General features: G+C 48.2%; 1 protein-coding gene across 1 annotated transcript in view; it reads left to right on the top strand.

The window, feature by feature from the left end:
* Positions 1 to 2422: 2422 nt before the first annotated feature.
* The window catches only part of LOC146861726 (uncharacterized), a 38156-nt gene continuing 12920 nt past the window's right edge, over positions 2423 to 27658 (top strand). Inside the window, exons 1-2 of the mRNA XM_085646262.1 lie at positions 2423 to 2455; positions 17687 to 18058. Coding sequence (XP_085502388.1) covers positions 2423 to 2455; positions 17687 to 18058 — 405 coding nt within the window. The remainder of the gene's footprint in view (positions 2456 to 17686; positions 18059 to 27658) is intronic.

The raw sequence follows: 27658 nt of genomic DNA, 5'->3' as shown, positions 1-27658 counted from the left end.
AAGGCTGTTCCTGTCTGTTGGTTTTTTGTAGAGGCTAGTTGATAAAGCCCCGGACGCTAATCTAATGTCTAGGTCCAAGAAAGCAATGTGAGACGGAGAGATGTGATTGGTAAATTTTAAATAAGGGTTCTGTGCATTAATCCATTGGCAGAACTCTTCACATCTACTCCAAGATCCTTTCCAAAGGATGAGGACATCGTCTATAAAGCGTCTCCACATGATCAGATTATCGCCAAAAGGATTGGTGGGGCTCTGGATGATCTCTTCCTCGAAAGCTGCCATATAGAGGCAGGCCAGACTAGGGGCAAATGTACTGCCCATAGAAGTCCCTTGGCATTGGTGGAACAGTTCGTTCCGGAATTCAAAGAAATTCTCCGTTAATGCCAGGGACGCTAGGTCCATAATGAAAGACACAGGTGTAGGTGATGTCCAGTCTTCATTGCGAAGGGCCTCTTCGATCACTGTCAGGGTTGCTTGTTGTGGGATATTGGTGTATAACGCCTCCACATCTAAGGTGACCAGAAGGCTGATCTCCCCATTCGGTTCAAACCCTTCAACTGTTCTTAGGATGTCACTGGTGTCTTTGATGTAGGACGGTATTCTTTGGACCAAGGGTTGTAAAAAGTGATCTACAAATCTGGACAACGGCTCTAGAACAGAGCCAATCCCGGATACGATGGGCCTGCCTGGGGTCGGTAAAGTACCTTTATGGACTTTGGGCAACGTGTAGAAGTATGGTGTTACAGGATCACGCACGTTAAGATAATCTGCTTCTTTCTTCGTGATCCACCCATTAGTCTCTGCCTCAAGGGTAAGGCTATTAATGGCGTTCTTCAATCTTGGTGTGGGATCTAATGTGATCGGTGTGTAGTATTTCTGATCACATAGTTGCCGTCGACATTCTCTCTCATAGTCGAGGGTGGACTGGATGACTGTAGCACCACCCTTGTCTGCTTGTTTAATTGTGATCGAGTGGTCGTCAGCCAGAGCCCTGGCTGCATTCATTTCCTCTTTAGAGAGGTTGTAAAAAGTATTAGACCTATCTTGTGCCGCGGCCAGATCTTTGAGAATGGCCTTTTCAAGGGTCAGGACCTCTGGGGGAACCATGCCCGCACTGGGGGTGAAAGTTGATGGTTTATGTAGCCCAGTGTCTGTGTTATCTGCATCTATAGAAGATTTGTTATGAAAAAAGGCTTTTAGGCGAATCTTTCTAAAGAAACTGTGAAGTTTGCATGCTTCCCTGAATTTGTCTACCCTTGGGGTGGGTACAAAACCCAGTCCTTTTCGAATCACTCGTAGCTCAACGCTATTGAGTGGTCTGTCAGACAGATTGATAACTAAGTCCTTCTGCCCCTGCGTTGGCTCTGGGTCTCCATCGGGGGCTGGGCTTGGTCCTGCCACTGGACATGCTGTGTTCCTCGCCTTCGCCCTCTTCCTCTGCCCCAGCCTCTGCCTAAAAAAGGTTGGGGGTTAGCCCCTGGGTAGAATTGGGGAGGGCACGGTGGAAACAGTGGATATTGCCAAAATTGAGGTTGTGGTGGGCCGGGGAACATTGATTCCCCTCGATTATAGAAAGTTCGGTTGTTCTTTCTTCTCTGGTTAGGGGTGTCCCAACTGCCAGAGCTCGAGTTGCTATTGTTGGAGTCCCTCCTGCTGTTGTTACTCGATTCCTCATCACTGGAGTAATTGCTCCTACTAGGTGTGAAATCCGGTTTCAGGTAGGGGAAGATCTTTTCTTTGTCGAACCTCGAGATATCCTTCTGCAGTTTGGCAATCTTTTGTTTTAGAAGGTACTCTCTATTCTCTGCTATTTCTGAGTTGATCTCTGCCAACTTGGTTTTAAAGGTACTGTTAGGTACTGTAGATTTCATGGTAGACTCAGCGGCTTGTATACGTATTAGCAGGGCATCAGCAAGTCTTTTGGCAGTATTGATTATAAGGACTAGGAGATCCCGGGTACATTTCCAAGAGACTGAGGACCAATCCTTCTTAAATGGGGGATCCTCCAGAAATAATCTGGGGAAGATATTGACGATCAGGCCATTCGGGGCGATGTTAGCCCTCAAATACTCAGTCATTACTGCTCCATGCATCGTAATTCTGAGCCATTCTTTCTTGAGGGAGACTAAGTTAGACCAGTCATCCGAGTAGGACACGCTTGCTGTAGTTCCGTCTGCTCCTAGAAGTGACGGTGTTCTGAGGATATTAGTGACTGCATCTTCGCCATAACTAATCCCTAATTCTCCATCCATTATGTGGAGTATAGGGAACAATGGCCACTAACCCAACGTTAGTGATTAGTGTGCTCCAGAGTGGGCCTACCAGCGTCAATTGATACTGTAGGTAACCTCAATACGTTCCTGCGGTTGTCAGCCGCGCTAGAAATCACAATCAAGCGAAGGAAAATAAAACCGGGTGGGCTATGTTTAACGAGGTCCAGTATACAAGCCTTGAGGTAATTATGCGAGAAGGGTATACCGTTCCTCCTAGTCTGGGGAGTTAGTGTGAAGAGTACACTTACCCCTAAGATTGAGACAAAGTGGGGGATAATGTCTAGACAGCCTGGGAGCTAATAGCATGTGATGGGTGGGGGAACCCACACTGGTGGAACTAAAACCCTCACACACCCAGCAAGCTAGGTGTCATGCTTCATCATCTGGGTTTTGCTCCTCGTCGGGTCGGCGCTGCAATTCCCAACGGGCTCCCAAAGATGGGGCTCTTTAGCGGAGATCTTTTGTTCCTTGCCGAAGGTGAGTGCAAGTGAGGGCCAGGTAAGTGTAGACGTTGGTGAGTGTATTCTAAAACAGGGTTGGTTAGTCTGAATAATGAATTTTATTCGGTCAGTAAACCACCCTATTAAAAACGAGATGAGTGGCGGTAGTCTGGACACAATGGGTCAAGGACTAACTCTGCTCTACTCAGATGGTCAACATGTTTCTTGCCTCATGGTCAGGGGGATCCAGCGGCAATTCATCAGGACCAGTGAAAGGTGAACTATCTACAAATTGTGAGGGTGTAAAACAGGATATTAAATTATTGTGGTAGTGCCTGGATAAAACCACCCTAGGGAAGTGTCTGGAAAACTTAACACTTCCGCATTGGAATGGCCTAAAGGAGAAAGAGAGGAAGCAAAACAGGCCAACACAGAACATTAAAAATACACTTTGTAATATATATACAATTCGTAGTCTGGAGCCAAAGACTCCTCATATGCATGTCCAATACACGTAGCGATTGCGCTAAACAGGAGTGATCATGCATAAGTGGATGCAGTGTGAAAACACGTGTCAAGTGATACAAAATCCAATCCAATCTGAATTTTACGTCATGAGGTCTGACAATGCTCACCTAAAGTTATAAAAGGTGCCGCTCCAATCGGTACGTGGCGAGCCTCTTGGGATGGCGTGATAGCCTACTGTGGATAGTTGTATAAAGCAAGAGACTCAAACAGGTAGGTGTATACGGATAAAACACCTGCTGGTGCTAGGTGTTATCTGAGGAACTGGTAAGCAAGGTCCCTCGGTACCCCGGTCACCGGAAACCACCGCTCGAGGAGCGAGCCGACCCCAAGCCCGAGTGCTGCCCAAGGGAGAACCGGCACAAGGCAGCGTAGGGGTCGGTCCGCCACAACAGCAGCGGTCAGCCGTCCACCGGCGTCTAGGGAATCCCAGACCGTTCGATCTAAGTGATGTTAATCGGGTGGTGATTACTTACAGTTCTGATGCCCAAGGGTGGTCTGCAAACCTACCCCGCTCCGCCGAAACCGGGAAGTGTGGTTCACTTTCCAATGCTCAATTAAGAACCACTCCGGTCAAGTGTAGGCGAGTTCTAATTGGGCGTCTACAGTCTGACGACTAGTTTCGGAAAACCCCGCCTACGTAGAGTGACTACGGGCGCCATCTTGGAATGGGGTGTTGAGGCAGCCTCAGGTCGTGATTGGTATGTCTCAGAGGCCAGGAGAGGGTCCCCGGGAAGGCTAATGAACTCCATTATGCCCTGGTCTTGAGTATTAGGGTTGATCAATGTCTACAAGGGAGAATATAAGACTAGTTGTGTGCATAATGCCCAAGATCAGGTAGTGCGATCAGGTAATGCGGATTGAATCAGGCTATTCACGGGATTACAGTTATGTCAGTCATGTGTCAGTGATGCCCAGAAGATGCCATAAGATATTGGAGGATCGCTGTCGTATCTGTAAGTAACTAAGTCCATCCCTTGTCTCCCACGTGTTGTAAGGTTTGTTGACAATAATCGGGCGGGTATCAGGATATCAGTGTGTTAAAGTACCCCACGGTATATCGTCATTCAAACCTCTCGTGTCAGATGCCAGTCTGTGCACCCATCTTTGTTCTAATCTAAACAGGGCTTGTGTTGTAATTCTTGGATGTGACTCTAATACGACCCATCTCAGGGAGTCTGGTGTATGGTGAAGACTCTTAAAATGGCAGTACAGTTTTGTGGTCTCTTTCAAGCATCTTATTTTGCTTTTATGCTCCGTGATGCGTGTTTTGATGGGCCGTGTCGTCATCCCTATGTAGTTCAATGTACAAGGGCACTGTAATAGATAAATACAGTTGGTGGAATTGCAATTGGTATGACGTGTCAGTGTCCAGGTTAGGGTGTCAGACAGAATCACTTCCTTGGTAGTCATCGTCTGTTTACAGGACGTGCAATTACCACAGGGGAAATGTCCAATGACAGGTGGAAGCCCCCATAGAGTGCCCTGGGGGTTCTGTGTTTCTTTTTTGGCAGGTCTGGTGTGGATCAAGATATCTTTCAGATTTTGAGTCCTTTTAAAGGCGAATCTGGGTTGAGGAAAAGAGAGGTTACCGGCAGCTAGGATACCCCAATGTTTTTTAATTACTTTTTTCATTGTATTTGAGGAGGGGTGAACGAGGTAACACAGGTCAGGATGTCAGTTTGTTCCCTGGTCCTGGTCTCGAGCAACACCTCTCTGGGGTTATTCCTAGCACGTTTCATGGCTTTTGTGATAGTGATGGTCGGATACCCTCTCTCTTTTAGATTGTTTGCTAGGATATCTGCCTCTTTTTTGTAGTCCGACACTGAGCTACAATTTCTCCTCACACGGAGAAACTGACCGAAAGGTAAGTTATCCCTCAATGCCTTGGGGTGGTGACTACTATACAGCAGAAGGCTGTTCCTGTCTGTTGGTTTTTTGTAGAGGCTAGTTGATAAAGCCCCGGACGCTAATCTAATGTCTAGGTCCAAGAAAGCAATGTGAGACGGAGAGATGTGATTGGTAAATTTTAAATAAGGGTTCTGTGCATTAATCCATTGGCAGAACTCTTCACATCTACTCCAAGATCCTTTCCAAAGGATGAGGACATCGTCTATAAAGCGTCTCCACATGATCAGATTATCGCCAAAAGGATTGGTGGGGCTCTGGATGATCTCTTCCTCGAAAGCTGCCATATAGAGGCAGGCCAGACTGGGGGCAAATGTACTGCCCATAGAAGTCCCTTGGCATTGGTGGAACAGTTCGTTCCGGAATTCAAAGAAATTCTCCGTTAATGCCAGGGACGCTAGGTCCATAATGAAAGACACAGGTGTAGGTGATGTCCAGTCTTCATTGCGAAGGGCTTCTTCGATCACTGTCAGGGTTGCTTGTTGTGGGATATTGGTGTATAACGCCTCCACATCTAAGGTGACCAGAAGGCTGATCTCCCCATTCGGTTCAAACCCTTCAACTGTTCTTAGGATGTCACTGGTGTCTTTGATGTAGGACGGTATTCTTTGGACCAAGGGTTGTAAAAAGTGATCTACAAATCTGGACAACGGCTCTAGAACAGAGCCAATCCCGGATACGATGGGCCTGCCTGGGGTCGGTTGGTTCTTTGGGAGCCCGTTGGGAATTGCAGCGCCGACCCGACGAGGAGCAAAACCCAGATGATGAAGCATGACACCTAGCTTGCTGGGTGTGTGAGGGTTTTAGTTCCACCAGTGTGGGTTCCCCCACCCATCACATGCTATTAGCTCCCAGGCTGTCTAGACATTATCCCCCACTTTGTCTCAATCTTAGGGGTAAGTGTACTCTTCACACTAACTCCCCAGACTAGGAGGAACGGTATACCCTGCTGAAAATAATCTCATGTAAAATGCAGTTAAGGGTTTTAATCCCAGTATGCATAATTTAGGCTTTCAAATCACACAATATTGGTAGTCACTTATGTGACAATGCTTGTGGTGGTCGACAGAATAAAGAACTTAAAGAAAGTGTAAGGATATTTTGCTAAAATAATAGCTACCTAGAAGTTTGGTAGAGGAATGTCTCTTGGTAAGTTTAACGATTACTTCTAGGGTTGCCACCTGGCCAGTTTAGTACAGCATGGCTGGTTTTATAATCTCCTTGCCGGAACAAAAGGTAGGAAAATCCCACTACGCCCGTATTTTTCCCTTATCAGTACATACTTTAAACATTAATTAATTTAACGAGAAAACCATTTTAAATGTGTTCTACAACATCATTAATGACCTCAAAACGACAATTAAGATATACAATGACAGAAAGGCTGTGTTCACAACGAATACAGGCGATTTCATATAAAGTTCTAGTTAAGCAGACTCTCAAAACATGACGAGCTGGGCTGTATTTTTCTCTGGGAAAGGGGACATCCCTGATAATTGATATCAGCAGCTAAACATTTGTCCTAGCAACAGACTAAAAGTAAGCTGTGCAATATAAGAAAAGAAGCAAGCTGAAGCGAAAAAATGCAGTTACTGACAAATATTTTTGCTTTTTCGGAACAGTGTAAAGTCAGAGATCTGCCTCTTAATTCTTTGCAGATGTAAACTCGTGTACCATAAAAATCACATAAAGTGGACATGTCTCCAAAGGATATATTTGAGACTCGAGTTAGCTTTGCAACAGAAATATATAGGTTTTTGCCGGATACCTTTGAAACTGTGATAACAAACGGAAGGAAGCCATGCCCCCTGGTGCCAGGAATCCGATCTTTGGCTGCCGATTACATCTTCTTATGCAGCTCTGAAACTCTACAAGGTAGCAGAAATAAAAGAGAGTACAAGAAATCGCCGTAGTACTTGCTGTAAGAGACCTCGACGCAGTTATCTCCAAGTTGCTTTGTTCACACAATGGTGCACGTAGTGACGTAATTTCCGGCGCCACAGGATGTACGTAAGCTAAGAGTTGAAGCACACAGCGTTTCTCTAATGAAACTAAGTTTTGAGCCAACCAACAAACATGATGGAAAAGTTTTGTTTTTCCAGGTCTGTTTCTAAACTTTTCCTTAGTGTAAAGACATATTCAAAACTCAAATTGGTAAGAGATTCTGGTAACCATATACACTAGTTACAGCCTGCGCGCCCGCTCTCGTTGGGAGATTAAGGGGGAGGGGGGGGCAAGCCGACACCAGACCACTTTATTGTGTGTGAAAAAGGCCGCTTTATTGAAACAGGTGCATATTACAATTTTAACTCCTTGGCCACTGCCTTACAAAACTAACACCTCGCTATACAATAATTTCCTGACCTCTTGTTCCTTCCCCCACCCCTACGATCCCAACATCAGTTCCCCCATCCCCCAAAATACAACATAGCATTCCATAACCAACAATTAACCCAATCCTACACCATGTAGCCTTTCCCACTCCCAAACTCCCCTGACCGTAACCCCTACCTGCCTTCTGTGCAACTGTAACTATCCAACCTCTAATCTAATCTTATCCAAACTGGTTACCCTTCCCTGTTCCTGGACCCAAACTACCAAACTTATAACAACAAACTCTAGCCAATCCCGGCCAACTGTCAACCACCCCGCCACCCAGAAACAAGGGGGGGGAGTGTAGGCGGATACACCTCTTCCTCCCCTTTTTCTGCCCCCCCACGGGACCGCGTGTGAAACCTAACGCCTGTAAACCCCTAGCAACCGTGCTAGGACCTCCCGCAACTCCAAACGGTACAGGGCCAACCCCCTACGCGACAAGTGTACCCCATCGTCCCTGAACAGCACTTGCGCATCGTAACGGATGTCCCTATGAGCCAACCATCCTATCCCCACATGACTACAAAACCGCACTATCTCGTTGGTTAGCTTCCTCCTCGCATTATCCACTGCCCCAGGGTTTACAGCCCCCGTCCAACTCCTCCGGGGGACAAATTCCGACCCGACAATGGAAAACGCCGCCCATCGCCCCCTGATACACATCAGGTCCTTTCTCATACCCGCATCAGTGCCAAACCTGTCTCCCTGACCATGTAAGTCTCCCCCAAATGTAATACTAACACAACCGGGCACCTTCCCGCCCGTAAAATCCCGTTCAACCGTGGCACCAATTCCTTCCCGCGCATACCGCCCTTACCCCTCCATGCCACAGAGAATAAATCTTTATTGAACCCCAAGTTGTCCCCAAAGAAACTCTCCCAGGCCTGGCCCGCGCCCGTCTCAAAAAAGCATGCCCCACGATCCAAATGGACATCTCCCTGGCGAGGGGTCCCGTAACCGAACCTGAAAAGAAAACAAGAATGAAGACCAGGAAAACACCAACTAACCATTTTTTATTTTTTTATTTTTTTTTACCCCGTCTCGCTGCGCACATACCGCTGATAACAATTCGGTGACCATCTGCCCAACTTCATGATGTCCCTACTCTCCCAGCCCCTCGCCTGTGCCTCTGATGCCACCCCAATGCGGAGGGAATGCGTGCCAAAACCCTTCTCCTCGACACCCAGTCTCCTCAGCGTTTTACGCAGCACTGCCCGCAGTTGCGAAGCCTAACGCCCCACCCCTGCCTATGTGAACAGACCAAGTCCCCCAACCCCCCCGAGCAAGATTTCCAACGCAAACCCACCGAAAAGGGAAAACCGGCGGCGAACGCCCCCTCATCAAGGCTACCCATTTCCCCCAGCTTTTTGGTCCGTTTCCACCTTCCTGAGCCAACTACTAAACACCTCCGCCCCGAAAGAGACCTCCCCACAACAATTTCCCGACGAAAGCGACCCCCGCCAACTTTCCCACAATCGTCACCTCGGTCCGACCTTTTTCCACCAAGTCCAATATGAACTGCACAACCTCCTCCTTTCTTGCCACCCCGAAAACCCACCCCCTCGTCCCTGAATGGACAAACTCCTCCCACGCCGCCCGGTATGCCGACCTCGTAGCCAATGCTAATGCGCCTAAAACCAATTGTAGCATCCGGTGTTGCCTACTTCCCCTAGTTGGTTCATCATTCTGGTCGGAGTCCCGTCCGCGTCCGAGGCGAGCCCACGGAATCTCCCCCATTGTGAACTAGACAAGGCAGCCGCAATGTCATCGTCCCCACCTGGCACATGCACCGCGCGGAACGTCATATCATGACTCAAGCGCCCCAGCCCCAAAACGCTCAACAACTTGAGCACCTGCTCGTCCCGTGCCGACTGCCTGTTGACCACCTGCACCACTGCCACGTTGTCACTCCTGAACGTGACCTTCTTGTGAGCTAACAAAGCCCCCCCACAGCGTGACAGCCACCACCCAGTGAAAGAAATCCAAGAAGGCCATGCTCTTGCCTCCCTCCAACCATTCTGCGGGCCAGGGTTCTGCGCACCACCTCCCCTGCCAGTACAGCCCAAATCCCCTGCTCCCTTCTGCCTCTGAGAAAATCTGCACATCCCACACCATGTCCGCGTCCCTCATCAAAGGCACCCCGTTAAACTGGTGCCGTAAAACTGCCACACTCTCAAGGCTACCCTCACCCCGGCTGACAGCCGAACAGGATGGTGCGGGGGCCTCTTCCCCTCCAAAGCTCTCCCCGGTCGCCTACAGAACGTCCGCCCTACTCTGACCACCCTACAGGCAAAGTGATATGTCCCAGCAAACCTTGTATGTCCCTAACCGTCACCTTCTGTCGCGTCAACACACTTGCCCCCAGCTCTAACATGTTTCTTTTTTTTTTTTTTTTTTTTCCTTCCCCACCGGAAGGCGTGCCTCCACCAAAACGGAACCCAGCTCCATGCCTAGAAAAGTCAGTACCATACTGGGCCTTTGTGTTTTCTCCGGTGCCCATGGCACGCCCATCTCCCTCATGATCTCATGGAAACTGCCCAGCGCCTTCTGGCAGTCCGCGGAGTCTGAGGTGCCGACAAAAAAGAAGTCATCCAAGTCATGCATTACGCCTTGGTGACCCGTCCGTTCCGTAAACAATCCTTGTAGGAACGTGCTGAAACCTTCCAAAAGTGCGCAAGACATGGAGCAGCCCATCGGCGATGCTTTGTCCACATACCAGTGACCGCCGAATTGTATGCCCAACAGATCCAAGTCATCTGGATGAACTGGCAGCAGCCGGAAAGCTGACTTTATGTCGCACTTTGCCATCTGCGCTGTTGCGCCCGCGGTCACCACCAGTGACATAGCCACGTCAACAGAGGAGTAAGACACAGTGGCCGCATTTTCCTCAATACAGTCCTTGACCGACCCACCTTTGGGCCAGGACAATTGGTGTATCAGCCAAAACTGCCCCTGCTCTCTTTTTTTTTTTTCCTCCTTTTGGCACCACTCCCATGGGTGACCCAATCAAATTATGCCACGGCCACTCCTGAAAGGGGTCCGCCATGCGGCCCTCCTGTACCTCCTTATCCAGTTTCGCTTGTACCACCTGTGGGCGCTCCCGCGCCGATTTTCAAAGTGCCTGCTCATCTCCACCCTTTGTACCCTCGTACCCCAACCTGAACCCGTCCAGAAACCCCAACCGTAGTCGCTCCGCCTCTGCCCTGTCCGGATACCCTCAACAACTTCTCCCCCTCAACCGGAGTAAGAGCCCTGTGGCCCAGGCCCCTGAGCCCCCCTCCCCCCTCCTGCCTGCTGTGCCTGCTGCTGGCCCCCCAGCCTTAAAGGCTCCGGGCTCCCCCTGCTGACCGCCGTGCGACTGACCCTGAGCCCCCCAACACTTGACCAACGCATGTCGCTTGCCGCCGCCCTAGCCTTCGTGCCGAAACCGGCAATATTCCCGCGTGCATAGTCTTCTGTTATAGTCCCAGCACGTACCCTTCTCCCCCGTTGTTCCCCTGCCTGCTCCCCCCACTGCCACATCCACTACGTACGCTCCCTTGCGCAACCTCCCCCCGACCCCCCCTCCCTCCTCAACAGCCCCCCCCCCCACCCCTCTGTAAACCATCACTGGGCGCCCGAGAAAATGTTTATTACCTGGCGCCAGTGTCTCTGTCTGCCGCTCCTCCCGGCATCCTGTCCTGGGGGTCGAGCAGTTTTCCCACCTCGATGTCCGACCCGTGGGCCGCGCCTGGCATCGTGACACCTGCAAGAAACTAGCCACACCATTACTCGGCCCCCCGTCCCCCTTGTCCACCTCACACAACTCCCCTTCTTCCATGCTCTCCTCCTCATCATCCAATTCCTCCTGCCCCGCACCCCCAGCGCTCCCCGCTGGTGGCGCCATCTGCTTGAGTGGTAAACAAACATTCTCCGCTGCGGTGCTCCTCTGCCGATGCCCCCCGGGGCGCTATGCCCCGTGGGTGTTGGGGCTGGCGAGCCCGTACCGGGCCTACTTATGCCAGCCGCGCCGGGATCCCTCGCCGGTACAGGATACGCCGCCCAAGGCTCCACCCTCCCTTCTCCTTGGTGCCGTCGAGCCGCTCCCAGCCCTACCAAGTCCGGCACCCCGCGACGGTCCAACTGTCGGTCCACCGCCTTAAAAGAAATGGAATGGTCTGGTGTGCTGGGCCTACCACCTTTCTGACTCCCCTCCCATCCTCGCTTACCCGCCCCCCACGTATTTGCTACCCACACCCGCCCCACCGCTCTCAAATCCACCACCTCCCCCTCGTCTCCGTCCCCGTCCTCCCCGTCGCTCCACTCCCCCCTACCCGACCCCCCCACCCCCTGTCCGCTCGCCCCCACCCCCCCATCGTCCCCCGCCCAACCCCCGGACTTCCGCCCCTCCTTCGCCACACCGCTCCCCGCACCGCCCCACCCGGAACCCCCCGTCCCCTCGTCCCCCGGCCTTTCCCCTGCACCCCTTGTCCCGGTCGCCCCCCCCAACCCCTCGGCCCAGTACTCAAAGATAACCAGGCCATCCCAGTCCCGCTCGCTTCCGTCCGAATCCAACAGCACCGGGGGCGTCCCCCCCTGCTGCACTCCCCTCATCCCCGCCATCCGCCTGACTCCCCACCCCCCCCACCGACATTGGCGGGAAACCCCGTGCCCGCCGGCTCCCGGTCAAAACTCCCCACGCTGTGCCCCCCCCACCCTCCCCCATGCGCTGCGCCCGTCCGCTCTAACTCAGCTCCACTCTGGGGCCCGTGCCCCTGCTAACCGAGTGGCCCCCGTCTGCAGCGCGCTCCACCGTAGCCTCCTGCCACGTGCCTCTCCCCGCTGTCCCCCCTCTGCGTCCTGCCCCTTCTGCCCTCTGCCCTCCACACCCTCCCCCAGCCTGTCACAAGCCGTGGCAGCGCTCCACCGCCCCGCGCTGCCCCGTGAAACCGCCGCCGCAAGCATGCCTTGTACCTCCGTGCCCCCTTCGTACCCGCCCCTCCCCCCCGATCCAACCCACGCGGTGCGTTTAGGGCCTGCTCCCGTGGAAGCCGAGCGCCCTGCCAAGACTTTCCTTGCGTTCCCGCCCCCCCCGCTCTAACTACCGCCGTCTCTGCACCCCCCGGGGCTGCGCTCCTCCCGGCCGCGCCGCCCCTCCCACTCCCCGTGCCGCCTCTCGCTCTCCCGGGGGCGAACTTGTCACCTCCCAGGCCCCGCTTACATGCACGCAACCAGCTTGAAATACAGCTACTATCGTATAATTGCATTTGCAGCCGTCAAGGGTACTCTCAGATTCGGCGCCGGAATCATAATCCATACTTTAATATTACTCGTGTCGTTTTAACCTCATCCAAGTCGCAATGTACTTTCACAGAGCGATAAAAAGCTACCACATAAAAAAGTCACGAACTAATTTCGATTATCGGTAAATCGCACGCCCTTGAGGAGGGCTCTCGAGTCCCTAGAAGCGTCCCGTCCCAGGCAGATCTCACCTCGGAAAATCTTCCGACTACTGAAAAACTTTCGCTACTGCCCGCGCTCCCAGCCACCAGGTCACCAAACCTAAAATGGTGGCTGGGGAGGCGCGTAACTGGCCTATATAGCCCTTGGGCTACTTTTTCCGAAATTGGGCTACATTTGGGCTATCCCCAAATGTAGCCCAAAACTTGCAAAATGGCCGCTACGGCCACTCCCCCCCTCCCCCTCCCAATCTGCCCGGGGGGCAGACCTCGCTGTGCTCGGCTGCCCCCCAAGCTCCCATTTCCCTCTCGTGTAGCAGCCCACCATGAAAAGAAGTTAATTGTTTTAAGGCATCGCCTGGCTGTAGAGCTGCATTCCTTATTCATGCAGCACAGCAGGCATTAAAGGGGTGCAAATCGCCTGAGGACCCAGGAGACTTACAGCGTGGGACCAGGATCACATGCATTCCTCGGAAATTCAGAACGTTGTGAAAATGAGAAAAGTTATTTATTGAAAACAAAACTTCACAGCATGCTCGTCCATCAGCTGTGAGCAGCTGACAGTGTTAATGTTCAAAAGGGGACCCGTTTTTAGGTCTCGCCAGAGCCAGCGCTTTAGCGCTGCTCTCGCGAGAGCTTTTGTAAAAGGTGGATTTGGAAGTGCAAACCAGTGCTTTCAGGCCGCCAACAACAGTGCATGTGCGCAGGGCGCGCGCACCATTTGGCAGCCTGCGTGATCATTTCGCGGCCGCTTTGATGTTCTCAGTGAGCCGCGCGGCCACTGAGAACATCAAAGCGGCCGCAAAATGATTACTTTCACTTTAGGAGCCGCACGGCCGCTTTGATGTTTGATCGCAATCTTTTCTTACTGAGCTACTCTCACTGTAGGCACAACGTGCTTCAACAGAGCATTGCGCTTTAATTTTAAATATGCTCCGTTCTCCCCTTCTCTCCTCCGCTGCACGAATGCCTGCATGGCGGGCGCTGGCTTAATTGAAAACAATCTGCTCTCATAATTTACATACTTAAATGGCAGTCTTGTTTCTTTTCATTAGTGCTCTGCCAAAGTGAGCCTTCCTTTTCACCCAGCAAGCGAAGAAGAAGAAGAAGTTAGCGTGTCTAATATTGTTAGAGAATAATATTTCTGTGCTTTCTGGTGTTGCATGCTGTCGCCCAACCCCCCTCCTGATTCGCAGCTTGACCCGTCACCCACGCCCCTCCCTCATCGCTGCGTACTTTGCACACGAGTGAGATGCACTAACAATCGAGCATAAACTTGAAACTTTGGACATGGACAGAGCGCCTTGCTTGGCTTTCTGGGAGTGCCGGCTGCCCTCGTGTCTTCTGAGATGCCAAGGGAAGTGCCATGGGTGGAACAAGCATTTGCAATGCAAGAGGTCTCACATTTATGCAGTTTGAGCTATTGGTATTGTACATGACAATGCCCTTTATTTATCTTTTGGTTTTCAAAACATAAATAAAAGGCATTGTCATATACAATGCCAATAGCTTAAACCCGCGTAAATGCGAGACCTATTGCATTGCAAATGCTTGTTGGTTTTTGTTTCCTTACATAGAATTAATGCAAATAATTCCTGTCACGAAGCATTGTAAAATATTCTCACCTCATTTGCTTGATTTAAATGCAGATTAACGCTGGTCTTTCTTGAATTTCTTATGTCTATTTGCCCTACAGTTCTGTGAGGCGGTGCATTTAATGGGCACTTATTGAAGGGAACAGATATTTTGATGGCGAGTCCCTGCATTTCAAGCATTGCTATGGGACATGTGATGAAGCCTTACATATTGGCGTCCCGGGTCAATGCCAACAATTAATCTTGCGTCTATGTCTTTGGCATGGATCGCCCCGTTTTCAGTTTTGAATACCTTATCAGGATGGATCTGAGGGCTGCACGGAAGCCACATTTTTTTAAAACCACTTTTAGGTGAGTTGGGTGAAATCAAAAGTAGGTAATTTGGATTTGCTTTTGGGAAGTAGGCAGTACAGCAATGTTAGGGTGCAACATGGTTAAATAGGGAAAAATGGCTATCTCCCATTTTCAAGCAGCTCGGAACCCGCGACTCCGGTGCAGCTTTGCGCTTATTGAAATCACTAGATAAGCACTCGTGTGCACAACAGAAAAGTTTCCTGGGCCACATGTGGAGAATAAGAAGGAAGGCCCAGAGCCCAACCTCGACCCTACCCTAAGCTAGTGGAAGTACATCACCCAAAATCTCATCTGTACCACCCTGTTGTAAAGCCACAATTAACCAGTCCCTCACATGCACAGGGCTCTGTGAACTAGATAGCTTTCAGTTTTTATAGCATCTACTGCATTGTTTTTAAGGCTTATATTGATGAAATTGTCGTGTTTTATGCTTCATGATGGCTTTTTAAAATTTCAAAATTTTAATTGGGCAGTATATGTGCATTCTGTACTTTTATGGTCTGATTACTGAATAAAGTTTATTGATGAAATACTGCTGTAGATGTGTGTATTTAGACAACAGCTATTTTTTCATAATTGTGCCCTATTTTACGTAGTAAATGCACCATAATTTTCCTCATCCTGCTTCATTATTGCATACAACATTTCAAATCAATCCCAGTGGTCCTGCCTTCAATGCTTCATTTGCATCATTAATATTAATTGTTCATCATTTTAATGCTTGGATCTTTGTTTTTATTAATCATTAAAAAAAATGTTTACAAGTATAATAAAAGCCTGTAAAAGTATTAACTGTGATTTAAATAAAACACAGTTATCTGACACTGGGTGCTCATTTGCATATAATAAAAGATACATGTAATATTTGAAATGGTTGTCATTGTGCAGTAATCATGCAATTCTGAAATCACAAATCGCATAACGGGTGAAACTAAATTGGTGGATATTCACTACAAGTAATCAACTAATCTTCTCCTCCTGATGATTGCAAATAGCGCCTGCGAAGTAATCAGTACTCATTTTCAAATAATCATCAAACATCACAAACAAACTCATTTTGTGAAGTAATCGAATGCTCATTTTCAAGTCATCCTGAAATCATCGGGAACAATCCCATCTGGTGAAGTCATCAGGTAATCATTTTCAAGTCATCCTCAAATTGTCAGGGCGAGTTTCTAAACCTTGCTGATGACTTTAAGAGCTTGATGATGTTGGATGACAATAAAATTACTTCTACAGTAGTTGGATGATCATCCAATGACTCTGGGATGGCTTCTATTGTCATCCTGTTTGACCTGGGAAGGCTGCTCCAGCAGAGGCCCAAATCAAGGTACCCTCGAGCCATCTGCCCAGTGACACGCAAACCCTGGGTATAGCACCGGTCGTGCCTCAACCTCCTCCACTCTGGCCCCAGGCTGTGAGCCACTGCAATTCACCCCACGCAAAAGTTCCCCGCTTGGCGGGCAGACTCCAGCTATTCAAGGAGGGTGGGAGTCTAACTTCACTAACCAATTCTCCAATCCAGGCTGCAGGCTTCTCAAATCGGCGTCAGGCTCAAGAGAGCCTGTAGCTTACTCTCATCGATCCTTCACTTCTGTGGGCAGCTCAGAGGTCACAGCAGCTATACCACGCCTCGGTCCATCAGCAACGAGGCTATTCGGAGCACTTCTGTTCAGCTCTAATTCTCATGCAGTCGCTGCTTCCAAGATAGCGCCACTGCTCAGTGCTGGCACCCCCGTATCTTCGAGGGAACGCTAACAAAATAAGGTTGGCCTCCACTCCTGGGCAACGACATATGCCTCTGATGCGCTGGGGTCTCTCCTTTCGCACAGCCAGAGATTTTCCTGACCCGTGACTGCCCAAGATGGCTGCTCGCGGGAGGCCCCGGGCTCCGAGACACTCAATCTGCGGACGAAGCTCAAACAGCGTGCGTCGGTTCACCCTGCCATCCTGACCACGACCCCATTTAAAGCATTTTTGAAGCACAAAGATAACACAATGATTTCTAAATCATCACATTGACGTCTGTATAACAACACAGATTATATCAGCTTGGGGTTCTTCTGCTTTGATTCGCCCTAAGCTTTAATGGTATTGTAGAGATATCTTTGCATTTCTTCAATTATAACATTAATTCTCCTTCTTCCTCTCATTGCTGACAGCGTCTTTTACCCACAACCAAACCCATTGTTTGATTAAATTCCCTTGCAAAATCTTAGGAAGAGAAGTACACAGACAATTCAAATTATCAGGAGAAGTAAAAAGCAATTTCAGTATTCCTCCACCTACACTACTTAACCATTCACCTATCTTGCAAATCCTCTTCCAATCAACCCAAATATTAAACCTACTCCTCCCCACATGCCTGCTTTTCCAGTTTGATTAATTCATGTGTAATGTTTTTCATGTTAATAATATAACTATCAAGCTGATTATCTATTTTCAGAATGTATGCACAACATTCCTTCGTAGGCAATACATCTAGATCAGATCAGAAAATGCTTTATTCGAGTTTAACCATTAAAATCACAAAATCAAACAGATAAAATACAAGTATACACATGTTACACAGTTCATTAGATAAAAACAATGCTAAGCTGATCATATTAATACATTAAGAACAGGCCAACTGTGGGGAGGCGGTCTCAGGGGCTCCCACCTACCCGACACTACAGCTACCAGGACCCCTCGCGCTAACAACCCGGAACTGTGAGGGCAGATACAGACAACAATCGACCAGGAAAAAAGACACTCCCACCTGTCCTGTTTCCCTACAGCACGGCCCGGAGGCGGAGAGGGGAGGAGTTGACCCCGGAAACACTGCCAACACATCAGTAAAAGATAGGCCAACTCAAGTGAAAGCGTCGTCATCGACCTATGGAAGGAGAAGACTTCGTGGGAACCCAGAAGCCCAGCCAGACGCGGAGAAAAGCGCTGTGAGAGAGGAAGGCAACCGGAGCGGAACCGAGGAGGAGGAGAAACCAAGGCCGGAGGTACAGCCGGACGTGGAGCAGAACCCCGGGCGAGAGGCCGGCATCCACAGCAAGGAAGTGGAAGAGGAAGCCGACGACCACTGGATGGAGGAGTGGTGGCGTCCACTGGAGGAAGCTGAGGAGCGGCCGCAACTCTGGAGAGTTGCGGCGGAGCCGGTGAGTGACACGGGACCCAGGGAAGGAGGGTTGTTGTTGCCGAGGGAGGAGGGGGGGGGGAGATCGGCTAAAGGGCGTACGGGCCCCACAGAGAGGCGCTGAGCACAATTTCTTGTTGACCACCCCAGAGCCTGAGCACCGGTAATGCGCTATAGTTTTCAGTTTGCACCCTCACTCCAAGCCCTGAGATTAGGCACGGTCTTCCCCATAGTGGCTTCTTTCCCCATCCTTGGATAAAACACGCCCATGATATCTTCCCATATTTTGTGCACACCACCGGGTGCTGGTGACGGGTTATTATAAATGTCACAGCAATACTGACGACCTCCATTTCTTCCCTCCTGGCGAGCCTCTGGGTGAATCTGACAAAACCGACGAGCCAACACCCCACCCCCTGCAAGACAGCCCTGAAGACGAAGGAGAGGATCAAGCATCGGGATACTGTCAAACTGGGAGGGAGAAGAGCCCTCTAGAGGACGAACGTGTCAACCCTATTGTAACACCAAAAACTGTGACTACTTCTAATAAAACACCCCTTAGACAATATATCCAGCCTCCACGTCTGTATATCCGCCCTGCACTCCCACACCAACCCTACAGCTAATAGTACAGACAAATTCATTTACATAGAAATGTTAGCTGTTTATTCTTTTGCTTGCAAGATGTTCTTTAGAAAGCTGGCCATAACACCAATACAATACATGCTGTCCAGCAGCTGCAGATATAAAAAGGCAGGACGGCATTGCCTCCATCCCCCCACCTTTAATTGGAGCACAATCCATCTTGCTCTTTCCTTTCCATAGTATTTACAAAAGAAAATCACGTGGATAGTTGTTTGAGGGGAAATGTTGTCACAAGGGCTGGGGCTGAGATTACTAGACCAATCATTCATCCTTGGATAGCTAATTAGATGATGAAAGATGCCAAACCTAATACGTGTTAAAAGATATCTATCACATCCCCCAGTACAGCACAAAAGGTACGGTTGGATTTCATAAGTAATCAAGGTCATTTGATGTTGGACTACCATACATTTATTAATCTCGGCGGCCATTCTAAGCGACTCAAGATGGGACATGCAAATTGCTTTAAAATCCTTCCTTGGTATAGAATTCATTGACTCTGGGGAAGTGTAATATTCTTGATGCCCCAAATCAGACATAAAAATTCTTACCATATTTCAACCAAGTAATCTTACTTGCATGATCCAAATTCATTGAGTCCTTGATGATTTCCCTGTTTGGGCCAGTAAAACTGGAGGTCCAAATGCAGTGCCAAAGAAGCACCGGTTGTACTTTAATCACATCTGTAATATAGGAAATACCCAACTCGCTGTGGCAGTTAAAAACTGGGGAACTAACAGGTACTACTAAAATATACCTTCACAAAGCGTTTTCCACGCATTGTATAGAAGATACGTAGCAAAAACCCCAAACTCCCGCCCCATATGTCGCAATGCTCACGCATTTTGCTTGATAGATCTTTAGGAGGTTCCCCGGAGGTCTTGTACCCATTTTCCTCGAGAAGTTTACCACTGGACTTCATAAAAAGCTCCTCGCCTTGACTGCCGGCCCCCATGAACCTGACTGCTCAAACACGACACCAAGGTATATGAAGATGTTGGTGGAGGCAACCCTGCTATCTCCCAATGGGAGACTGCTGCATTTTTTCCTCCCCCGCCCACAGGTCATAATAAAAGTATTTTTTGGCATTTAATTTGAGCCATAGATCATCCATAAAACTGGTGTACGAAGCAAGGGCCTTCTGCAGACCAAGCTGCGTGCGGGCCATGAGTACTGAGTCGTCTGCGTAGAGAAGGGAGACAATCGGATGTTTGTTCACATATGGCAGGTCTCTGGCCTTTCCTGCCAGTTCCTGTTCCAAAGAAGTTGTATATAAAGTGAACAGGAACAACGCCAAGACACAGCCTTGTCTCATTCCCCTTTCCACTTTAACGGTGCAGTACACTCCCCTTTTGTTCCATACTGCACCTTAGCGGTGGCCCTGGAGTATAGTTGTCTTAGGAACTAGACCAAAACTTGATCGACCTTCAAGTCCGCCAGAATATCCCATAATTTGCTGTGTATAACACAGTCAAAGGCGGCTGTGAGGTCTACAAATGCCATGTAAAATTTCCCTGCCTTTGCCTGGGTGTATTTTCCTATTAAAATACTTACATTTAAAACCTGCTAATTTGTTCCGAGGCCCTCTCTAAAACCGTATTAGACGTCACTTAAAATATTATTCTCCTCTGCCCAGGTCTGCAATCTGTCTAGGACTATCCTTCCTGCTACCTTCATCAGGGAGTCGAGTAGGGATATCGGGCGATAACATGCTGGATTTTCCCTATCGCCTTTTAAAAAAATCGGTACTATTACGGATTCAGACCAAGTTTTAATAAAACCATTCTTATAGCAAGCTTGGAGAGCCCGTGTTATTAGGGGGGACCATAGTGAAGGTGTTAACTTAAACAGGTCAATAGGGACCCATCAAGGCTGTGAACCTTGCCGCTCTTGCTTGCGTTAATCGCCTCAATAACCTCTTTGTGATTAAAATGGAGTTCAATTGGCAAAGTTAAAGGATCTCCCCCCTGACTATTCGCAGTGTCCGTGGTCCTATCTGCACTATCCTGTGATTTATACATGTTTGAGAAATCTATCCAGGTTTTCTCATCAATTGCGACCGCTAATGTCGCAACGTCAGACTTGGTAAAGAACGGAGCATTAACTGCCCTCCAGAATGATGAGCTATCTTTGCTCAGAGATGCTTTGTGAAGGGCATCACAAGCTAGGTCTCTTTCTTTCTGGTTTTTCTAGCCAAATTGTACTTTCTTCCACATTCTCGGATTTCCTCCTGATCTCTCTCGGCCCTATGTAAAGCCTCTTTAAGTTGTTTTTGTACAAGCAAATCAAACCATCCGTTTTTACAGGATCGTGAACCCTTCGTTTCCACTGTTAACAGGTTTTGGATAATCCGAGTGATTTCAGAAAAAGCCCACAAAGTATTATCATGGAGGTAGTTTCCCCCAGACACGTTAAACTTAAATCATAAGCCATTGTTATAATTTGCTTATTCAATTTAGCAGGGTTATGACTGGACAAACATAAGGTATATCCATTTAGACGTGCAAGAGATACGTTTTTGGTTCATGCCAAATGTTTTTTTTAATGTGATTCAACAGCAGTGGGCAGAAAAATGTTGATACTCAAGGGCAGGTGATCACTCAATACATTTGAATGTATTTTATAATTTGCAATAAAATTAGCAAAACGTTTAGGAGCAATTATAAAATCTATTGTAGATCGTAGTCCCCGACCAATAAATATGTCATCAAACTCCACATTCGGGGAGCACAGACAGTTGGCAAACCCAAGATCATGTGAGAACAAAATTTCATTGAGCATCTCCCCCCTGGAAGTGTGCTCAGAAATGCATCCTCTTCTACCTCCATACCACAGATCTCTGCTGCCTGCCTCTCCAACAGTTTCTGGTTCAGTGCAGCTGCTTGGGTGTGGCCACTTCCTTGTTGGGAGTAAATAGGATGCACAGGATTGGCTGATTCCTAAATTGCAGGACTTTTGAATCACCGATTCGGTAATTCAGAAACGGTAATACCGATCGGTATTAAGGATTCGGTATTTTTTTTCCGAATTTTACCGATTCGAAATACCGATTTCTTAATATCGATTCGGTAAAATTCGGTATTAAGAAATCGGTATTTCACATTTACCTACATCTGGCCCTTAGGCTGATAGAAGTAGCCCAGAGGCAGAACATTAATACCTGAATCAGTCATGTATCTGTCCCTGGCTCTAAATAGAATTTCCCTTACCAAGGTGGGAACACCGAAGGAAAGAACACAATCTCCCTAAAGACTTTACATACTATCACCAACCCAAGGTACACGTCTGACCATTTAAATTCCCTAAACATTTCCCTGGTCAGTCCAGTTTTATTCCCTAAACAGTGAATGGCTTTGTTCCGCAATGATATCCATGTCTCATCTTCCTCTGGGCGGGGACGTTAGCTAAAATCACAGTGAATGGGGTTGCCGCCGGGGGTAAATTTAGACTGGGTCGACTGCATAGTTTGTTGTGTGTATCAAAGTTAATAGGCTGAGTTTTTATCGGTGGCTCGTGTTCATAACTCGCCCCGTGTGTATTTCTGACCCATCATTATCTTTATTGTCAAATGCTACGGGGGGATTAGGTTTTACATCTTGTGTTACGTTTGATGAACTTAGAGAGTCCATTTTACACATGTTCCCCTTATGCTTTATTAGGCTCTGGTTTCTTACAACTTTATTTTATTTATTTGATAGTTTTATAGAGCGCGAACCAGACCCGTGAGGGTATCAGAGCGCTTTACAGTAATAAGAGTGGTGTACAAAGCGATGGGAAGGGAGGGAACAATTGGGTAAAATATGAGATACATGATGCAACGAAGAACACGTAGTCAAGGTTCCGGTTACATGTGGGAAGAAATCAAAACAGATAGATACAATGAACAGGAAGGCATATAGTCTCATTCTTGGGGGGGATGCCCAGGAGCGCAGGGATAGGTATCGTCCATGGAAAGGTAATAATGTAACGTGTTCATTAGGCAAGGTATTTACACATTAAGAAGGTTTTGGTCTCCTTCTTAAAGTGTGCCAAGGACGGAAGTCTTCTGATGGCGGGTGGGAGAGAGTTCCAGATCCAGTGAAGGCCCAATAGTATGTTTTTTTCTTCTGGAAGCGTGCAGGTTGCAGCAGTAGGTTTGTGGCAGATCGGGAGTTTCTTGGTCCTCCTGATATCACAAGTTTTCGTGCTAGAAATGAAGGGGAGTTGTTATAAAGAGCTTTGTGAGTAATGCAGGCCAATCTAAATTGGATTCTGGCCTCTAGGGGAAGCCAGTTCAGCCCTTTGAGGTGGGGAGAGATGTGGTTGAATTTTTTTGAGCCGGTTAGTAGTCTGGCGGCGGTGTTGAGGCAGGCTTTCAGTGGGGCTAGAGATTTCTTGGGTAGCCCTGCAAGAGTAGAGCATCCATATTCTAATCTGGAGATGACCAGTGCCTGTACTGCTGTTTTAACGTCGGACACATCGAGGAAGGGTTTTAGGTTCCTTAGGTAACTGAGGTGGAATCTAGCCGTTTTGACCATCGAGTTAATATGGTCATGCATGTTCAGGCTGCCATCCAGGGTTATTCCAAGGGATTTCGCCGAGTCAACAATGGTAGGAGGGCAGTTTAGAGCAGAGATGGTCTTGATCCATTCCTGGATGTCTGGATTGGGTTTGGGTGGAGAGATCAGAAGAAATTCAGTTTTATTTGCGTTGAGTTTAAGCTGGTTGGCGGTGAGCCAGTGGACAATCAGCTTCAAGGCCTCATTCAGGGAGAAAATGTCCTCAGGGGAAGAGATTTTTATGTAGATTTGTGTATCGTCGGCGTACATAAGGTAGGAGATATTCGCAACACGTAGAACCTTGGTGAGAGGTTCAAGGTAGAGGTTGAAGAGTGTAGGTGAGAGGGTTGATCCTTGGGCAACTCCAACCGTAACCTGAGAGGGGGCTGATAGATTACCGTTGATGAGGATTCTCTGTGAGCGGTTTTGGAGGAAGGATCTAAACCATTCAAGGACTGTGCCATCCAACCCCATCCTGGATTCAAGGCGGTCAAGGAGAAATTGATGGTTAACTGCGTCGAAGGCAGAGGAAAGGTCTAGGAGGATCAGGAGACAGTTTTTGCCTTGGTCGAGGGCTTGGAGAACGTCGTCTACAATGTGGAGGAGGGTGGTTTCCGTGCTGTGTCCCGATCTGAACCCAGATTGAAAGTCATCTAGCAGGTGAAATTTGTTGATGTGTAGGCTCAGTTGCTGTTGCACACATTTTTCATTTTACATTTATAGACCTAGTTCAATTTTTTCTAATCTACCTTCCGTAGTGAGAATAGACTGTTTCACAAAGTCTGATAAGTCCATGATCAATTTAGAGAGTTTCTCGTTTTCGTTATGGGGACCATTTCCTTTGTTTTTTAATCAGGGATCAGTTCCTTTGCCTTTTGAGACTGGACATTACCTTTTTTCCCTTGCTGTTTTTTCGGGTTTGTTTTAGATGGTCTATTCTTGGGGGGCCAGGGATATTACTCGGGGGGGGGGGGGGGGGGGAACTATCCAGTGACTCAGCTGATCTTGGGTTACAAGGTCTTTTTGATGGAGGTGATGTTTCAGCATCCAGCTCGTTAATAGAGATATCATCAGTAATTATCTGGATGCACCCATTTTTTAATAGCTCTGGGTTTGAAGTTCCCGGGAAGCGGGCTTCGTCTGTCACTATTTCAGGTAGAGATGGTTCCTTGCTGTTGCTAAGTAACCCCTGTGCGTCTATATTTAGTGATTCTTCCACACAGGATATCTGCTTTCTATGGCACCTACAGCCCCCGTAAGGTAATTTAACAGGGTCATTTTAGCATCTTTAGGCTTGCTAGAGTGTTTCGCAGTAGAGTTAGCTGTTAATTTTCTTTTCCCCATGTTAGTCATGGTCCCAGCAAATTACTACTTAGAAGAAAACGTTACTGGAAAAAAAAGGAAAAATGCTCCTTTTGCCAGTCACTTAATGATTATGTGATTTACCAGTGATGCACAAAAAATATGATAAATAAAAGAGCCAGCTTATTGTCTGTAAAAGTACTTGCCCCAGAGATCACGTTGTTCCGGACTAAACGAAAGCAAACTCAAGGGGGGAGGCCCAGCCCAGCCTCATCCGGCCTCTGATGGGCTCGGACGGGACCGCCCTTGGCCCGAGCTTTACACGGGCACACCCCACGCTGCGGGAGGCTAGGGCAGGTTATATCGCGCCTTCAGGCACGTTGCATGGCGTCACAGGTGGCGACTGGCTGAGGGGGTTCTGGGAGTGCTAGTTCTTGCTGGCCGTTCCCCTCACGGCAGGCAGGCAGGTAAGGGCAGAGTCAAGACCGCGTTGGCTGTACCCCTCACGGCGAAATGTTGTGTGCGCCTCACTTGCTGTTGGCGCGTCCCGCGCTGCGGGAAGCTAGGGCAGGTTTTATCGCACCTCCAGGCACGTTGTGTGGCATCACAGGTGGCGACAGGCTGAGGGGGTTCTGGGAGTGGTAGTTCTTGGCGGCCGTTCCCCTCACGGCAGGAAGGCAGGTAAGGGCAGAGTCAAGACTGCGTTGGCCGTTCCCCTCACGGCGAAATTCTGTGTGCTCCCCACTTGCTGTTAGCGCGTCCCGCGCTGTGGGAGGCTAGGGCAGGTTTAATCGTGCCTCCAGGTAGGTTGCGCAGCGTCACAGGTGGCGACAGGCTGAGGGGGTTCTGGGAGTGGTAGTTCTTGGTGGCCGTTCCCCTCACGGCAGGCAGGCAGGTACGGGCAGAGTCAAGATCGCGTTGGCCGCTCCCCTCACGGCAAAATGCTGTGTGCGCCCCACTTGCTGTTAGCACGTCCCACGCTGTGGGAGGATAGGGCAGGTTTTATCGAGCCCCCAGGCGCGTTGCATGGTGTCACAGGTGGCAACAGGCTGAGGGGGTTCTGGGAGTGGTAGTTCTTGGCGGCCATTCCCCTCACGGCAGGCAGGCAGGCAGGTAAGGACAGAGTCAAGACCACGTTGGCCGTTCCCCTCATGGCGAAATGCTGTGTGTGCCCCACTTGCTGTTAGCACGTCCTGTGCTGCGGAAGGCTAGGGCAGATTTTTTCACGCGGCATCATAGGTGGCGACAGGTTGAGGGGGTTCTGGGAGTGGTAATTCTTGGCGGCCATTCCCCTCACGGCAGGCAGGCAGGTAATGTCAAGACTGCGTTGGCCGTTCCCCTCATAGCGAAATGCTAGGTGCACCCCACTTGCTGTTAGCGTGTCCCGCACTGTGGGTGGCTTGGGCAGGTTTTATCGCACCTCCAGGTGTGTTGTGTGGCGTCACAGGTGGCGACAGGCTGAGGGGATTCTGGGAGTGGTACCTCTTGGCTGCCGTTCCCCTCACGGCAGGCAGGCAGGTAAGGGCAGAGTCAAGACCGCGTTTGCTGTTCCCTTCACGGTGAAATGCTGTGTGCGCCCCACTAATCTAATGCCAGACGGTTCTGCATAATCATAGCTCTCATGCCAAGCAACTCTTTATTTATAACAGATAGTGCTCCTCTAGTGTTAGTGGCAAGCTGATCTACTAGGGTTGATAACTTTCTAATCTTAACATTGTTTAGTGCCATTTCTATTGAAGGTATAAGAGCTCCAAAGATATCATTAAGAATCTGTTTCTCTTTGTTTAATGTAGCGATCAAGAAGATCCATCTTGTTAGTGTGATTGATTCTAGGTAAAACTAAAGCTGTGTAGCTACTACCTACCCAGTTACATGGTAACTGGAACTAAGCTGATTTACCACATATATATATATAAATGCCTTCAATACTCACCACAAATTCAGCAAAGGTCCTGACCTTGACCAAGTAACTATGTTTACATTTGCTCCATCCCAATATCTCAATGGTCTCTTTTCTCTCTTGCTTTCTTATCATACATAATGATCCCTTCTTAGTCATATTGATACTCAGCCACAGGGTGGTTCCTTTCAAATCTCCTTTCCTTTCCCAATAATGTGCTGGGAATTAACTTTCCTTCCCCCCCTCGTTGTCTGCCCTTATCCTCTCGTTCAATTAATCTACAAAAATTATTTCCTCTTTGTTGATTCTACAGGTTACATCATGCATGCTTTGGTTAGTAGCACTTATGTTAGTTAATGGAATAAATAATTTCATCATATAATTACGCTGATCTCTTCATCTAATAGCTTTGAAATTATGAGAAACATGTTTTGTAGCTCACAAATGCATATTTGTATCTGTCACAATTGTTAAAATTTCTAAAGGCTTGTCATAATCAGAATAAAATAGCTTAATCCAGTTTTGTTGGTAATACCAGCTCAGAAATAGGGACATTGAAAATGAATATGACGGGGGCAAGCGAAAATATGCTGCCCCTTCCACCACAGAGGCTGGAAGATAACAGCAGACATAGTAATATTCTACCTGCATAAATTTCACATTCTTGATTAATAATTGTAAATAAACATTATAACCATAAACACACTCATTCTGTGGGACATATGAAACATTGTTACTATGCACTGATTTGCTGGCAGCAGGTTTAATCATGGTGTTTGCTGGGGCATGAGGAATCTCTACACTTCCAACATCTATCCAGCCATAGAAACAGAAATGGCAATTGCTATGAGTAAGAATTTGCAGCGTTGCTGCACCATTCTAACTTAAATCAAGGAAATAGTTCAAAACCTCATAATGAAGTAATTAGTCCTCTAATCTCTACCATCTCCTCAGTGCCCTATCTCAAAATGTGATGTACAGTGAGAGAGAGAACTTTTGTTTATTTAGACCATAGTCTTTAAAACAATACAAAGCACAATTAGGATCCAATACTAGGGACAATATGAATTCTATACCAAATAAATAATTAAAATTCCTGCAAGTAAGAAGAAGGTAACACCCTCAGACAATCACAATTCATTAAACACAATTTATAAAAATCTCTAAATTTCTAAAAATTCACATTGATGGGAGAGCCCTAAAAACATTTAAGATCAATGCCCCTCCTTAAATTTCT

The sequence above is a fragment of the Triturus cristatus genome, chromosome 3_1, assembly GCF_964204655.1.
Source record: "Triturus cristatus chromosome 3_1, aTriCri1.1, whole genome shotgun sequence".
Classification (NCBI taxonomy): domain Eukaryota; kingdom Metazoa; phylum Chordata; class Amphibia; order Caudata; family Salamandridae; genus Triturus; species Triturus cristatus.
Note: the sequence above shows the minus strand (reverse complement) of the source record. Positions and strands in the feature narration are given on the sequence as shown.